General features: G+C 44.2%; 1 protein-coding gene across 1 annotated transcript in view; it reads right to left on the bottom strand.

The window, feature by feature from the left end:
• cyth3a (cytohesin 3a) overlaps positions 1 to 17,359 on the bottom strand; it is a 32,390-nt gene extending 15,031 nt beyond the window's left edge. Inside the window, exons 1-5 of the mRNA XM_085762465.1 lie at positions 17,121 to 17,359; positions 4,381 to 4,463; positions 3,992 to 4,056; positions 2,333 to 2,399; positions 1,641 to 1,759 (exon numbers count right to left, since the gene is read on the bottom strand). Of these exons, the coding sequence (XP_085618591.1) occupies positions 1,641 to 1,759; positions 2,333 to 2,399; positions 3,992 to 4,056; positions 4,381 to 4,463; positions 17,121 to 17,139 (353 nt within the window). The 5' untranslated portion in view covers positions 17,140 to 17,359. The remainder of the gene's footprint in view (positions 1 to 1,640; positions 1,760 to 2,332; positions 2,400 to 3,991; positions 4,057 to 4,380; positions 4,464 to 17,120) is intronic.
• Between the last annotated feature and the right edge of the window lie 313 nt (positions 17,360 to 17,672).

The raw sequence follows: 17,672 nt of genomic DNA on the forward strand, positions 1-17,672 counted from the left end.
AGCCCCCCCCCTCCCCCCTCCCTTACCCACCGTGCAGCCCCCCTCCCTGACCCACTCCACATCCCCTTCTCTCTAACGATAGGTTCCAGTTCCTTGCAGCTTAATTAGTGATAATTACCGATGTGAACCCTGAGCCTGTGTTTAGTGTGATTTGCACTGGGTAGGTGGCCTCTTTGATGATCCTCCAGCAGAGCACCCCCCCCCCCAAACCCCCTCCTGTGAGCCTCATTGAGAGCACGTTGTGTGCTTCATTGTCTGTGCGGCTGTGTGTTGGGCCGCTGCAGAGTCGCTGCTGAGTCGATGCAGACTGGAGTTGATGGGACTTTGAAGATCTATTTTTAAAAAGCCAATTAATTCAGTGTTTAATCGAGATTCCTTCTTTGAAATACCACTACAGGAGTTAATTTTTTTAATATCAACTTTAAAATTGAAATTGTGACCTTTTCTTCTTATGATGTAGCTTTTTAGGCGTTTAGTTATTTTTGCTATACGTTATTTTCAGGCTAATTTTTATGTACTTCATGAAAAATTTAAAAGGTTATAAAAATACCTCAGTGAGAGAAGATGATAAAACCGTCTTGGTTGCTAGGTGACTGATATAAAAGTCAATAACCAATGTTGGATTAAGTAGCTATGGATAAAGCAATGAACCAATATGGAGTTTTTACAGACAGACTGGTCATGGTGATAAATGGCCAATAAAAAGCTGCAGCTACATGGACTATGACTATAACTATACTATATGTTGTTGTTGTTGTTGTGTATTTCTTTAAGAAAAGAGAAAGTAAAGGATCCACGTATACTATATACATAAATAAAGTTCTTTCATTATTTGATTTATCTTTGTGCACCACTTTGCTGCTCAGGCTTTAACAACTGTGTAAATAATTCATTAAGGCTGAAATGAACTCTCACCAGATTCTTAAAGACAACAATCAATAATATTAGTCATTGAAAATGCATCACTTCCTGTTCCTTACAGCTTGTACTGTAAAAGGCCTCCGCTACAGTAACACACTGCAGCTAATGTCAGGAGTGATTAGCGCTCGATTGGTCGCTGTGTGTTTTATCAGCTGTGGATAATGAGAAGCTGAATGGACACAGTGTGTATGTAAAAATAGCACTGATGGAAGCTTTTAATACCAAATCTTATAATGTAAATGATCTGACTGCAACTGATGATTTCCTTGGGCTGTGAGTTGTGTGTAATTGAACTTCAGTACTTTCAGCTCCCCATCTCCTGGTTTTGAGTCAGCCTGCTTTGTTCCTCATGTAGTGTGTTTAACTATCTAATCCCCCCCTCAGATAACAGCATCTATCTCACTAGTCGTCTGTGTGTGTGTGTGTGGCTGCGCTACAGCTGCTGCTTCATCACCCAGCAGGCTGGCCCGAGATCTGACCAGCTGCACTGCCCCTTTATTACCAGTTAGAAGTCCACATGGGTGGACTATGACAAGACACCCACACTGCCTCAGAGATTCATGTTGAGGGGGAGTGGGTGTTGAGGGGGGGGGTTCAATCATGTTCTCCCTCTTTAGTCAATAAATCCAGCCCATAATTTCCTACTCTAATCATGGAGGAGGTATAAATCCCCTGTAAGCAGGGCTTTCTCCTCCAGCCTGACTGATGCTCTGTCTCACCGCTCGCCCAAGTAGTCTCCGATGACGGTCTTGTTCAGCCCCTCTCCTTTGTAGAGGAACTGGGCGATGTCCTCGGGGGTGTGCTGCAGCAGGTCGTTCTCCAGCAGGAACTGAATCCCCTGGAGAGAGAGGGGGAGGAGGAGGAGAAGGAGGAGAGAGGAGGAGAAGGAGGAGAAGGAGGAGAGAGGAGGAGAAGGAGGAGAAGGAGGAGAAGGAGGAGAAGGAGGAGAAGGAGGAGAAAGGAGGAGAAGGAGGAGAAGGAGGAGAAAGGAGGAGAAAGGAGGAGAAGGAGGAGAAGGAGGAGAAGGAGGAGAAGGAGGAGAAAGGAGGAGAAAGGAGGAGAAGGAGGAGAGAGGAGGAGAAGGAGGAGAAGGAGGAGAAGGAGGAGAAGGAGGAGAAGGAGGAGAAGGAGGAGAAAGGAGGAGAAGGAGGAGAAAGGAGGAGAAGGAGGAGAAGGAGGAGAAAGGAGGAGAAGGAGGAGAAGGAGGAGAAAGGAGGAGAAGGAGGAGAAAGGAGGAGAAGGAGGAGAAAGGAGGAGAAGAAGAACGGTTGTTCATCTCAGTTCAGTTCAGATGAAAGGGAAATAAAAGAGTTTCACTGATGAGTGGAGTCATGTTATTTCATGTGCAGGGCCACAGAGGCATCAGATGCTGTGATGGTTTATGATGAAAGACATAAAACAGAAGCGTTACCTTCTTTGGGTCCATGTTGAATTTCTTCCTGCCCATGGCTATCTGTTTGTTTCTCTGGGATGTTTTACTGCCACAGAAAAACATAAAACAACTGAAAACAACTGATTGTCAAGTAGCTGAATGTCAAACACAACAATTACATTTTATTTATAGTCTGAACTGGGGAGATTATTTCCTGCCACATCTGTTCCACTCATTATATGCTTGTATGTTCATGCTTGAATCTAATCTGAAAGACATATGCACAGGGAGACAAATAAAACCCCCACTGTGCACAGGCTAACCCCAATGTGTGTGTGTGTGTTTGTGTGTCTAATGCAGGTGGGTGATTAAGTGACAGATAAGAAGACAAAACAGGAATGACAAACAGTACACACTGACACACAATGAATCACTAAGGAGAACAGCCTGATTGATTTACACTGGCACATATTGACTGTCACCGTCTGAACACAACATCCCATGTTACGGTCTGGACCCTCTACACAACAACGCTGCTACACGGGGCTGAACAATGGGCGCAATAAGTCAAATTTATCGACAAATAAGCAGCTGAGTCTGGCTCATGTGACCACAATGCTTCCATAGAAACCCACTTCCTTCCCAGGTCTATCTACCGCGCTCGTACATCCCAGAGTCACTTCAAACAAAAAGCACCTTTGTAGTCTGACTGTCTCTGATCATGCAAATCCCAAACCAACGAGGGAACCAGGGCCATAATAACTCTACTGGCTGCTATTTATGATGGGTTTAAAACTGATATCAGCGTTATTTAGAGCTGTAACGGTCACACAGGTCATGACCTGAATTTATCCAGGAATTTTACTGACTCAGACTCACCGTCAAAACGTAAATGTTGGACATAAAAATCCTCAATTGTTATAGTCATCATCTGAACTAAATGTGTGTGAAACTCAAATGAACAATCTGCAGTTCAGTTCTATCTTCTTACACATTTATTTTGTCCAGTAGTACAGTACATTAATGACTAAATACATGACAAACTGATATTCCTTCCTGCCAGCCTCAGCTTCATGTAAATGTTTTATTCTGATAACACTAACCCTTTGCCTAACCCCAGCAATGTTAGCATGCTAACACATTTAACTAAGGTAAACATGAGGCATGCTCACATTTTTAATACTGTGTTCATATTAACACGTATGTTATCATTTAGCAGGGCCTACACAGCTACTAGTTTGATTGTAGACTTCAAAAATACACCGATCGAAAATCATCGACAATGGGAGTATTTATTGTTTTTTACTGAATTGTACATTGAATTTTTGAAATTCAAGTAAAAAAAAAAAGGAATTGAATATCTGAACCATTCATTGGACTTTTGTTCTTGTTTTTAATAACAAATGAGCAGCAGTTTAATCAGTAGTGGAAAAAAGAAAAGTAAATGAAATCTCATGTTTTAGTATCGGCATCATGTACTAGAGAGCTTTATGTTGAGTGGTATTTTTAATATTCTGCTCCTCACACTTCACCAAGACCTCAGTGGGTTGGATTTACACTTCTCCAACAAAAAATAAATTGCACTTGCAAGCTTCATAAAGGTTGAACTTACAGCAGAGAAGTTGTAATGGATTAAAAGAAGCCACAAAGCTCAAAGGAACACATGATGGATTCTGTAGACGGACTAGACTGGCTTACCTTTCTCCAACACACGTCAGCTGCTCGATCTCCGTCATGACCTCTGCTATCTCAAACTTCAACCTCTGAGAGAAGAGAGTGACAAAGCAGCGACAGAGTGTTACAGTGTGAGATGGGACTGCATTCTGTGGAAAAGTCATTCCTCATTTTTTTCCAGCTGACCGGGAGCACAAAGTGGACTGCACGTCAATTTGCATCATGCAAAGAGACGTACAGAGCTCTGGCAGCAGATAGGCAAAAACAAAGATCAGAGATTATGAATGTATATTGTACTTGTCTAAATATGTCGCAAAACGATAAAACCATCAGCCTCGAACAGTAAGACAAACACACAATGCACCTGTGTGTATCACAGGCTTTTCTACAGTACAGTACAGCGTCATACACACCTCAATATCATCAAGCAGCTCTCTCTTCCTGCGTCGGATGTTCGACAGCTCATCCCTCTCCTCCAGGGACAGATCCTCAGGAACTGAAAGACATGATGCAGAAAACACAGCACAGCTTAACTTCCATGTCTACGCTCTGCTCGGCCTCTCTCCGTCATCTCTACGCTCTGCTCGGCCTCTCTCCGTCATCTCTACGCTCTGCTTCTACGCTCTGCTCGGCCTCTCTCCGTCATCTCTCTGCTCATTCCCAACAGCTGGAGGAAGAGATGAAGGAACACAACACAATGAGCTCTAAATCCAATCTAGTGCCTGCAAGTTGTAAAGTTGTTGAGATGGATTCGTCCCTCAGTATACAGCCAAGTGACAGGAATACTGCTGCTGCTGCTGCTGCTGCTGCTGCTGCTGCTGCTGCTGCTGCTGCTGCTGCTGCTTCGACTGATTTCACCTTGTTCTGCTGGAGCAACACATATCAGGATGCTGCATGTTCGTCTTAATTAACTAGAGAGAGGGGGCGAAGGATCTTAATTATTCCACTTGAAAGTGCTTCACCCCCTTCCCTTCTTCTCCATTTGGCTCAGGGGGGGGGGTTCTATTAATAAAACCAATCCAGATTAAGTTTTCTTTCATTACATGTGAATTTGGTAATTTAACACGGCCTACAACCCTGATTCCCCCAGCCCTGAGGCCTTTACTGCTCCAGGCATAAAAAAAGGGCAAGAAGGGAGTACGACTTCTCTCTCCACGCTGCTCCTCGCCATTTTTCATTCTCCGTCTTTTGTCTTTATCTACCCCTCTCTCCTCTCTCCTCTCTGTTTCATTCTCCCACACATACACACACACACATTTTATTTCTCAATTTCCTCTGTCTTCCTGATGCACAGAGAGCCCGAGCAATCTCACTTCATTAAAGCAGCTTAGAGGCAGAAACACATCTCTCTACGGGAAACAGCCCGTCTAATATCACAGCTTCAGCGCTGCCTACATGTTGCTAAAGGAGATGTATGAATATATATCAAGAACATCACTTGTTATTTTTTCCTTGCAGGCGGAAGTCTGTGCCAATTAAAGTTAAAAAAAGGTCAGTGGGCTTATAAGAGGAAGCATTCAACCCACTTTTAATTCGACAGCTTGTAAAAGAGTTGAGGGGAGCGGAGTGTAACAATGAGACAAAGCCACTTCCTGACCTGGTTATGTAATGATGAGGGTCAGGTAAACAGCTGAGGGATTTCCTTTGCGGCCCATGTTTTTTAATAGAGAACAGAGGGGGATATAGCTACAGTACAGAACTAAGAAACCTTCATTAGCGCTGCTAACCTCTGGCTAAGTCACTGCACTGGAGCAACACAACTGTGAGAACTGTGAGTCGTGTGGCTCGAAAGCCAATTAGTGCTCCTAAAAAAGTTTTCCAGGCTGCTACACAAGACTTTAATCTTTTACTTAAGGAATGTTTTCTGTTTTCTTTTGGTCTACATGCAATGAAATTAGGAAGAAGCAGAAAGACGTGTTGCTTTCTGCCAGATATATAGTAGCTATATCTATGGCTTTGTGCCAGCTAAGCTACGTAGCCTAGCTGCTGTAGCTTCATCTCCTAACACACTAACAGGAATGGTGTCAATCTTCTCATCAACCTGTCTGCAGGGAAGGGTATAAGGGGATTTCCAAAAAAATGTGGCACCACCGCTGTACACCCACTGAGGGCATTAAAGGTAAATGTCAACATTTTTGACTCAGATTCACTGCAGTCTCGTTTTGCCAAAGCCTGTGGAGGGTTGATGCATTTGATCTAAACAGAGTCAGACTGGCCTGAGGAGATGCTGTCATTAAAGGTCAAGATGGTAAACTTCACAACTTGTTTCTGCCACAGCAGTTCCAGTTCTCATACAGCTAAAGGATGACAAATACAGTTCAAGGTTTAGACTCTCCAAATCTGTCACAATTGAGATGACACACACATAGCCTCAGATTTTGAAACACTTGGTGATTAAAAATATATATAACAGTAATTCAGTAACAGCTTTGATAATCTGTATACTTCATATTCTCATGTGTTTAATGATGATTACCAAACGTAATGCTAACAGAGCTGCTAGCATGTACACACTAATACTGTAATATTTGAGGGTTTTGTTTAAAAATTAGATAAATAGATTTGTCATTGTAAAATTAATGACATGTTCTTTAGCAAAAGAAACAAACAGTTTGAATATATCAACCTCTGTTCTTGGCTTTTTCTTTCTTTCTGTTTTAGCAGTCACCAGTTAAATCATCAGTTATCTAACATTAGGATTAAGTTTTTAAGTAATTTGCCCAGAGGAAGATAATGTGCACACACAGCAGACAGCTTCATGTTTTCCATTTGCCTGAGGCAGTGCATTAGCTAATGGAGATATCCACTGGCTGCAACAGTGTGCATGATTACAATCTTCATTCATTACTAATCTAATGAAAAGCAGAGGATGCACCCTTTAATAAAAGCCCACCACCATTATCCTCCAATCCAGGCCTCTCTTACTGGATCTGCTATGATGTACATGTGTCCATCAAACTACACTTTGGTGGAAGATGGTGGTGGTGGTGGTGGTGGGGGGGGGGGGCTAGTCTCTAGGTGGTCCTCCAATTACATTATTAACACACTTCCCCCTGTGACCTTCTATGGAAATGAGTTTAGTGTCTTCAGCAAACACAGCCACGCTTGAATGACACAATCTACTGAAATCACTGATGGTGTGAGTCATTGCTTCACAGCAAGAAGAGGGCTGAGGGTTGGATGGTCCAGTGGCGAAGCAGCTGCAGCTGGGGAGGCACTGATTTAAATTGAGCTAAATCTGCAGGAAACTTGACTTAAAGCACATTTTAACCTTGGTGGCTTCTAAAAGAAATCTCGTCTATGAGAGCTTAGAAATCCACTGTGAGCTGCGGGTTGAGAGGGTCCGAAGGGTTTAAACTCGGCCATGTGCAACAGAGAACAAGAGGCTCCAGTAATTTTCCCCCCTAAAAACAAAATCCCTCAAAATCTACTTTTAGGAGTAAATCCCCTGCTGCTCTTCACACCCAAAACTAACAACTGTCCCTGACCACCCACTGAAACCAGAGGCTTTGATGGCATTTAGACTAATGCAGGGATACTTTGGCACGCACACACCACCACCAGTCTCCATCAGGTTCATAACTTTTACAGTGTTTACTTTGGGCGCCGACAGTGGAAGCCACCTCATCAGACTGGACGTGGGGAGGGAAATATTCAACAGGCCTGAGAGCAGATTGAAGGACTTCCCTACGAGCGGCGCTCATGCCAGTTGTGCAGGAAAAGCGGCACAGTCCTCGGAGCGCATGGAGCTCAGAGTGAAAATCCCACGCTCACTTAACACTGGCTGCAGTCCCAGTTCTCACTGACTCCTGTGTGTGAGAAAGGATTTATCCAGATCCGCTGGTTTTTAAACCAGCGACTTTACTTACTGTGATGTCTTTTAAAGTGGATGAGCTTTAAAAAAAAGAAAGAAAGAATAAAGATAACCTTGTTACCCCGCTTGGCCTCTCCAGCACAATGCGACACATGCAAGGAAGTCATTAGAGGACAGGAGGAAAAGTTCCTCTGGACCCAGACTCTAATCTGAAGCCCGCCACCCTCAATCCCTCGGACTGTCCATGACGGAAGACAAGACCCGCTCTGAATTACAGCCGGGGTCGTACAGACAGACAGACAGACAGACAGGCAGGCAGACAGACAGACAGACAGACAGACAGACAGACACACAGACAGACAGACACACAGACAGACAGACAGACAGACAGACAGACAGACAGACAGACAGACGCGTGGATAGAAAATGCACATGAGCACATACACACCCAGGCCAGCTGGCACTAATCCCACGCATCGGCCCTCCCCGCCGCTCTTTAAGCCCGGTGTGAGTCTGATGGGGCAGCAGTGTGATGTATAACAGCGTATACATACACAGATGTTGCCGCCGACCAGTCGCTGCCTGACTTTAACCTACTTTGCATCGGTGATGCGGGATAAAATAATGTGACAGTAAGTGTAGCAGCAGATCGGAGATGAGTCTGGCCGTCTGCAGAGGCACTTTGGCTGCCAGCCACAGAGCACGGAGAATGATTGGCTGTCAGCAGACAGGCCGATGAGGGGACGGGGCTGTGATACAAAGGGCAAAAAGGTCACGTGCACACAGGAGTCTACATGCATGTGTACATATGTGGCCATAAGACCAAGTTCATCATGTGAAATATCTACTCTAGTTTTTATTCTGGTGAAAACAAACTATTGCTGCAGGAACAATTATTTTAATGACTGATCATTCCATTAATTAATTCTCTCAATTAATTAATCTACCACTATTTAGGCTGTATTTACACAGTCTACAGTTATTATCATTACACTATGTAAAGCACTTTGGTACTCCGAAAGGATTGTTGTAAAGGGCTGTATAAATAAAGTACATTTACATTTACATTTTTATTTTATTTATTTATGTCCAACACTTCCATTTTTGTGTACAAACTGCACACCTTACTGCTGTACAATCTATACAGAGTATATATTCTATAACTGTATATATTCTTGAAACATTTTGGCACATAACGATACAGAATGTCTCTCTCTCTCTCTCTCTCTTTGTCTGTTTTTTATATTTTCATGTTTGTTTTTATATTTCTATATTTGCATTTTTTTTTTACCCTCTATGTTACAATGCTACTACAACAACCACATTTCCCATGTGTGGGATAAATAAACAGTCTTATGTCTTAAAACACAGTTAAAACTTAGTATTTCATTTACTATCATAAAAACAGAATTTATCCTTAGCTTTCTGACTTTTAACCTCTTGACCAAGCAAACTTAAGAATAGATAGTGTCCAGTATCCTCCAGAAACTACAACCCACCAAAGGAGGGCAATAGACAAGAAACACATGTCTCAAGATACCTGACAAGACAGATTCTTTCTGGGTTAAATATAAGAACCTGTGAAGCAGGGCATTAGTCTACACATTTCTTTACTCTAGTAAATACACAAAGAAGAACATAAGATAATACAAGACAATAAAGAAAAGAGTTGAGGTGAATAATATACTACACAGTATAGCTTCAGTTTAATTAGAGTTGAAAAAATGAATTGACCATTTTTAATTCTCCTGATTAAGTGAGTCTGTTCAGATTGTATGAATAACTGATGAATGTGTGTGACGTGCTACCTGCGCCTGCACAAACATGCATTATTGATATGATCTGGTGCCCCGCTGTAGTCAGTTCAGTGATCATTTAGTAACACACTCTACACTCCTGCCCTTTGCGTGAGAAGACATTCGGGGGGCTAATATGGCTTCTGGTTTTTAACCACCGCTGGGGTCTCAGGGAGAATCTGGGGCTTGGGGGAGCTGAACTGCCCCCCATGCTGATTGCTCTGGTTAATCTGCAGTTTTGTAGAGGGGACCCCCCGCTGTGAACGCATTTGCGCGAGTGCATGGCTGCATGGGAGGTGGTCTGCTGCACACCCTGTCCTCCTTATATGACACATCTGCTCAGCATCAGCACTATGTCAATATGTGATTCACTGAGCGCTGCCAGTGGGATCTGAGGGACTTCCACTGCCATATGCTGGCGGCCAAAGTAACTGTAATCTGATGATCTGATCGGCCTGAGAGTGAATTAGATGGATGCTGTTTCTTCTGGCATCGGGGCAGGATGAGGAGGCTTTAGGCTGAGCGCCGTCCAAGCAGCTCACTGTTCCCTCGCTGCGACAGAGCTCAGAACATCGTCCAGGTTTTGGACACAATTTACGGGTAAACTGTAAAAACCTTCAGACTAATATCTTTCACTTTTAATCATTCAGGGGGGAATAATATTGAAAAGTGAGGCTCAGCGCGGGGTGGGCGTCAGAGCCTGTTTGCTTCTATCTACATCCAGCCTGAATCTAGACTGTACAATATGAAGCTGTTACTGTGTCAGCTGTTTTTGTGGTGTGACATATTTGGAACAAGTTGTGGATAATTTGCTTCAATTAACAAACATATTGGATTTTATGTGAAACTGCCTGCTGTAAATTTGTCTCAGCTTTCTTGCCTCACCAAGTATCAGGAGATGATTTGAATTGTTTTTGCGAATCTAAATGTTATGGCTCTGGGAATATCAGTATGAGCACATTAATTACCCACCTGGCATAGCTGTTACCGTTATTTTACACATTTAGAGTAGTTTTTATCCTTGTAAAACTGTAAATATCACATGTTCAGCCTCACTATGAGTTAAATCACTGGGTGGAACATGTGGATGTGACAATACATTTCTAAAGCCGACATATCTGAGGGATTATTTCCTGACAGATACCTGTGGGTGTCAGGTGATTGACAGGAAGCCGAATGAATGAAGCGCTTTATCTGATCTGAACACGCTCAGCTCCATTATTGTGATAGATATCTAAGAAATCTGTAGGCTGGGCCGGGCGCTTTTCATTCTACACACAACAACGTACCAGAGAGGAAAATACGTTTTGATATCTCCAAACACGCTGACGATGCGCAGACACCGGCAGAAAAAGGTGGGTGGGGGGTGGGGGGGCTGTCAGTGTCAGCCTGGATGAAGCCAGCCGCTCCGTGTGTGTCTGCTTGTCCAGGATGTTCCTGTGATGGTTGTGCATTTGCCTGCAAAAACACTGACTTTGGCTGACCAGCGCCATCCCATCCACAGTGAGAGCAGAGCAACCTTTGATCAAAACAACAGCTACAGAAACCACCCACAGAGCTCAGGCCCCCCCCTTCTCCCCCTCCCTCAGCTCCTTATAGATGGACGGTGTTCAACATCAACCTGTCCCATGGCTCCATGGCTACCTGCTGCTGGATCAAACAGTTCCCATTAGAAGCAGCTCTCTCCTCACACAGCAGAAGAGAAAATATATAAAACTAATACGCTCCATCCAGATTATGAAAAAAAGAAAGGGGGGGGGGGGGGGGGCAGGAAATGAAATAACAGAGCGCCAGGACATTTTACTAAGGTGAGAACGAGCTGGGCCTGTGGGCGTTGGCGTGGTTCTCCATTTCTATCGAGCCAGTAGCCAGGAAACACACGTCCCCCCCCCCCGACTCTCTCTGTCTGTCTGGTCAGCTGGACCCGGTTTCTCTCCTGGTCTCTCTCCTCTCTTCTCTCTCCCTCTGCTGAGATGAGGTGTGTATTACTGGAGCTCAGTCCATCTCTGCTGCCTGTGTTCTTCCCTGACTCCTGCTCATTTCATTTGCTGAGCCTTTTGTCTCCATCTGCTCTCCATCTCACACATAAAGAGCCCCCCCCCCCCCCCGACAGCTCCCAGCTATAACTCCAGGCAGAGCGTACCTCTATTCACCACAGAGGAGATGTTGTCTTCCCCCTGACAGACAGCTACAATGTCTGGTCTCCCACACACACACACACACACACACACACACACACACACACACTGCCATGGAGATGGGAACATGTGGAAAAGCCTCTCCAGTCTCTCTAATCAGGTCCATGTGTCCTCTCCTCAGCTCGTTACGATGCGACTCGGCCCTGCACATAATGCGCCAACAGTGTCTGTGTCTGTGTTTGTGTATTTGTCTTTGTCGCATGCGGTGTAATGTTCTGTATGTTTAATCTTCTAATGTTGCACCACAACACCCATAATCTTGGCAGTAAAAATTAATTTTCTTGTTCTTGCCAAATCTCCCCCTAAGCCTTTAAACAGCCCCGCCAGCCTGCCGGGTCAACCAGAGAGATTGTAAAGGGTAGCTACGTTTTAGCACAGTTTTTGGCATCCGTGTCAACACACAAGAGACACATTTTTGCCTAAACCAGTGCAGACGTTGATCTCAGGCCTGTGAGATGAGACGCTGAGGCCACTTCGATCCAGCTCCATGTTTTTATACCAAAGGGCAAATTCCTCCTGCTGCCAGGTGAATAAAAACATGTGGTAAGTGCATCAGACATTCACACACAAGCAGAGGCTTTATAGAGGACACCTTCACATCACCATGCAGTATCAGCGTGTTGGTATTGTTCATTATAGAAATAGCTTGACCATTTGGAAAATGCATTTAGAGTCATTTTGTTCTGTGTGGTAAATGAAGCTAACAGACAGTTAGCTTACCTTAGCATTAAGATTGGAAACAGAGGGAAACAGCAGCTTGGCTCCTATAATAAAACTAGTGTTGAACATAACACCCTGTAAAAGGTTGGTTGTGTTGGTTTCTTACCCTTTATAAGGCCTTATATTTATAAGGTTTCTTACCCTTTATAAGGCCAAGCTAGTTGTTTAATCCCATTTGCTTCCTGTTTCCAGTAATGCTAGGCTAGGATAGCGACTTCTAGCTCTCTCTGCAAGAAAGTGAATACTTCTAAAAATGATTCATAACATTGTTGGATTTATTTGTAACACTTTTTATTTGACGTGGGAGGAAGGAGTCTAAAAGTCTGTCGTAGTTGTTTTGTAGGCTCTATTATTCAGCTGATGAATGAAACATTTTAGGGCCTGCGATTAATTAAAATGACAATTACAAGTCCCCATCGTCTACTGACGACGTCTTTAAGAAGTTTTATTTTATTATTATTATACAATAATGTTCTTAAAAAAACCCACTCACACACACTTCATAAATCATGGCAGTAGTTTGCCAATCAACTCTCTGATCAAATGATTGACTAATCATTTCGGCTCTAATGCGTTTCCCTTTTCCAAAGTTATGCATGAAGCTCATCTCCAGGGCGACGTCAGGCAGATGAAACATGCAGATGCAGAGAGAAACAGATGTCTGAGCTCTGTTTCACTGCTGTCTAGCCGTTCAGCACCGACCACTTACTCTAAGCCGGGGGGGGGGGGGGGGTGGGGGGGGGGTACAACCAGAGAACAGCCCCGGCTCGCCCCAAGTGACTGTCTGATGTCCACCCACACACTCCCCTCCAGCCACAACAAAGAGAGCACCCACAGCACGACAACCTCCCCTTCTTCCCCACTAGTCCCTCACAGACCCTGAACCAGAGAAACCAAAAGAAACCACACGTACAGCACACTGTGTTGATTCAGGGGTTTCTTTTTTTTACCAAAGCCACCTGAGGTTGGGTTTCATGCCTGCTGTGGTGGATGTCACAGGCAATAAATGCATGAAGCCAGGAGTCCATTAAGTCTGATTTAAAAGTGCAGAGTGGAAAAGGCACAGCACTTCTCTCTCAGGGACATATTTCATTACAACAAAAAGAAGACAAAGATGTGCATGCATGATTCTGCGCACAAACACTGCCATGTGTGCTCCATTACAAAAAGCCTACACAGACAAAACATCAGTGCTGCAGTCTGATACCAGTTGTTATTTTAGCGAACACACTCGCACCACGTCCAGTCCAAAGAGAATAGAAGAATTGAAGGAAAAAGCCGTTCCCATTCCACTTTCCCACGGTCAGATAGGGAGAAGAGTGCTGATTGACAGCGTGTTATCACGTCCTTACACAGGAAATATGGTCAAGAAAACCCTCACTGGGGCCCCACAAACAAACATTAGTTGCACATTAGTTGCCATCTATACCTGCAGATACAAAACACACTTTCTCTGGAGCCTCATCGGTGACATCAGACACCTTCATTCAGGCTGGAAAGGTGCAGGAAAGTTTTTTGAAAAGGTGGATTGTATTCCTCTCAACGTTTTAATGCCCCTAAACTCCCAAAGCAGCCATTCACCCAGCCCACATTAATCCCCTAACTGACGCATCATAGAGCTGCTATAAAGAAGAGAAAATACAAGAAAGCCAAGTGTTAAAATTCATGGCCTCCCTCCAGCCGTTCAGTGAACTGTTTCCCAGCCAGTTTCTGCTTCTGTGTTCTTTCCACTTCTCATTCCAGCTATACAATGATTCTAAAAATAGACACATGAGTAATAAAAAACACTTAGGATTTTCAGCCTGTTGCTGATTTCCATCCATTTTGAGGCCGGGCCGTGTCTGCTCCGTGGCATGTAAACTGAGCAGAAAAGCGCCAACTCTGATTAGTGAGCGCAGTAAACATGGACTAATGAATTCCATGCTACAGCTGAGTCCCACAAACAACACTCAGTGGCACCGTTTATAGTTTCACTCAGAGCTCTAGGAAAAAGATCTATGGAGTGAGACAGTGCAGGTTATAGCTTCACATTGTTGCACCATTGTTCCACCAGGGACGACTCTTACTGAGATACAGCGTTGTCTCATCTGTGTCCTGTTGCACTTTCATGAGAGGTGGATTGTGGGAGCATTAGTTTTCTTTTTATACTATTTCTTAATCCTATAGAATATCATGGCATCAGCTGGCCCCCGCCCTCTCTGTTGTTCCCAGATTGGTTCACTGGTGCAGAACAAATTATAGCTCCAACTTTGAACATATGTTGCACGCATACTGTACACGCAGGCGTGAGAGTACAGCCCCTAATGTACACACATGAGGATAATGTGCATTTGTCGGCATGCAAAAGAGCACTGAGCTGAAAGGTCATCGGACAGCATGTGGGGGGATTTTAATAAAAACTTGAGTTTGTAGAAAAAACTACACACTGACAATAGGATTCAGTTGCATTTTGTCCCTTATGCAGGAGCCACTGAAACTATTCACAAAGCCACTGACACATCACAGCCAGTTCCTGAGCTGTGATACCAGCGTATCAAGTGCATGTGAACAATGTTAAGTGATGTGCACGCAGGTCAGCGGGAGGGAGCGAGGGTGCGAGCGAGCCAACAAGAGCTCTTGATTAGTTGAACATTTATGGTAAGTTATTTTAATAATTCACACACACTCCTGCACGGTGCCGGGCGCAATCTGCCCGAGCATGTGTCGCATGTTTCCAGTTGGATCCAGACAGCGTGCCTGTGTGCTCTCAGACATCCTGTCACATGACTCAGTGACCGATATCTCTCAGAGCAGCCTCGTCTATGGGCTGTGCGCCCGTAGCACATGCATTAAAGCAAGCATGCAACACAGCAAGGTTTAAGAGGAGCACATAGGTCCAATCCTCAAATATTACTTCAAATCAGCCCCTGGAACAACACTTGACTGTTGTGACATAAAACACAGATTAAAAAGGATGCATGTGTGCAAAGTTGATATTTTTTACTATTCCAAGTGTCCAAAACATGAGGACATTTTTCCCTCCTGGACTCCTTCATACTTTGTTAATTTAATGACCATTTGAGTTTAATGTAATTTATTAACCAGTGGAAAATGCTGCCTGATGTTGACGCTAGAGGAGAGGTCAGAGTGTCACTGACAACTCTGGAGTGCATCCTCTGAGGAGCATGAATGTCCTGCACTAGATAATAGAAAAATAATGCAATGGAAATGTGAAGGAAGAGATCATTTCTATTCTCACATACACATATTTGCTTATGCATATTCAGACTGCTCAGACCAGAGGAAGAGGGGAAGAGAAGAGGGGGTGAAGCTCAGCTAATCTCCAACAGTTTAACTGACACACTGTTATCAGACGTTTGTTTACACTACATTGCTCCTCAAGGCCTTCAGCCCACAAGGCGGTTTGGATTATCTGCTCAGAAGCGTCCTGCGTGTGTGTGTGTGTGTGTGTGTGTGTGTGTGTGTGTGTGTGTGTGTTTCAGCCACTGTCGGATATTGAAGCTGCAGCTGCATAAGCAGCAGTGTAATTCAGGTTTCACACAGGTTCAATTCATTCAGCTTTATCACCACATCACACTGTCGGGACTGAGGTGCCACATGGTTTTACAGTGTCTCACCACAGCTCGTCTATGTGACCTCACCACAACTAACACCCACCAATAGAAACACTGTGTTACTCACTAATGAGTCCTAAGGATGAGCTTTTCACACATTTTGCACAGGCCTATTAATATTTCACAACAAAGATGAAACAACTGTATGAGCTATGAATCATTTCAGTCATATTTTGAGCAGAAAATGCCAAATATTCCAGGGTTCAAACATCTCAAATGTAATCTACTGTTTTTCGCTGCCATGTAGTAGGATGTTTTGGGTCTGGAAATATTAAAAATCCACCCTGAAGTAAAAAAAAAAAAATCTGCTATAGAGAAAATACGTTTTCCTGTTAATCTGCAAGTGGCTGCATGTCATTACACCAATTCTGTAATATTTCATCTCAATATCAGAACTTTATAGAGTGAGTCAATCTACTATTCCTCCAAAGTCAATACAGGCATTTATTTTCATTTATTTTCATTTATTTTCTATGCTTTGCTACAAGGATGCAGATCTTCTGGGTCTGTCCTCTGCCAGTCAGATAGCTAGGACCTTATCACTTCCCACCAGTTTACTGGCTTCAAACAGGGCGACGAGATAGAGAGAACAACTTCAAAGCCTTACAGCAAGACATCAAACAGATGGAAAAGGGGGAAAGGGGGGAAAGGGGGCTGCATGGAGGAAAAAACGCTGTGTTTTGGCTTTTCTCTTTTTTCTTTTTTCTTTTGGAGCATGACTACAGCGTTTCTAAACATGTTTCCATAGGGAACAGAACAGAACAGCTTCTCACCTGGGAGGATGGAGGGCTACAGCTACCTACATCCTGTTATTAACAGGTGTTACATCAGGACCAGGGTTGTTTTTTCCTTAGTGAGACTGCAACAACAACAACAACAACAAAAACACAACATCTTGGATCAGCTCCCTCCATCTCTGCACATCCGACTCACACACACACACACATCCCTGCACACGGAGGAGAAACCATGGGGACACGGCATAAAATCCCCACAAAACAACAGCCTTACCGTGATTGTCTTCATCCATGTTCACCGCAGCAGTGACAGGGCAGTCCGGGGCAGTAGCCTACAGGGCAGTAGCCTACAGGGCAGTAGCCTACAGGGCAGTCCGGGGCAGTCCGGGAGAAGGTGGATGTAGCAGCGGGTTTCTCTCCTTCCACCGACCAGGGAGAAGCAGCCTGAGCCGCCGGTGCTGTGTGTGTGTGTGTGTTGACAGGCAGATGGGTGAAGGAAGGGGACTGGGGGGGCGCAGATGTCAGCGGGGGAAATAAAGAAAAAAAAACGGAGGGAATAAATAGATAAATAGATAAATGAATGAAAGCAGAGAGTCTGGGTGGTCGTTGTGTGCAGAGCAGCGCAGCTTTCAGAGGTGTGTGTCCGCGGCTCTCTGCTCCATCCTCCGCTGCTCCGTCTGCACTCACATTAGCTACACTGCAACCACGGTGACGTCACTAAGCCACGCCCCCTGCAACCCCCCAACACACACACACACACACACACACACACACACACACACACACAATGCCAGCACACTACAGGTGTTCAGTGTGTTATTGTCAT

Source organism: Trachurus japonicus, chromosome 19 (genome assembly GCF_045865225.1).
Source record: "Trachurus japonicus isolate A0001 chromosome 19, Traja_1.0".
Lineage (NCBI taxonomy): Eukaryota > Metazoa > Chordata > Actinopteri > Carangiformes > Carangidae > Trachurus > Trachurus japonicus.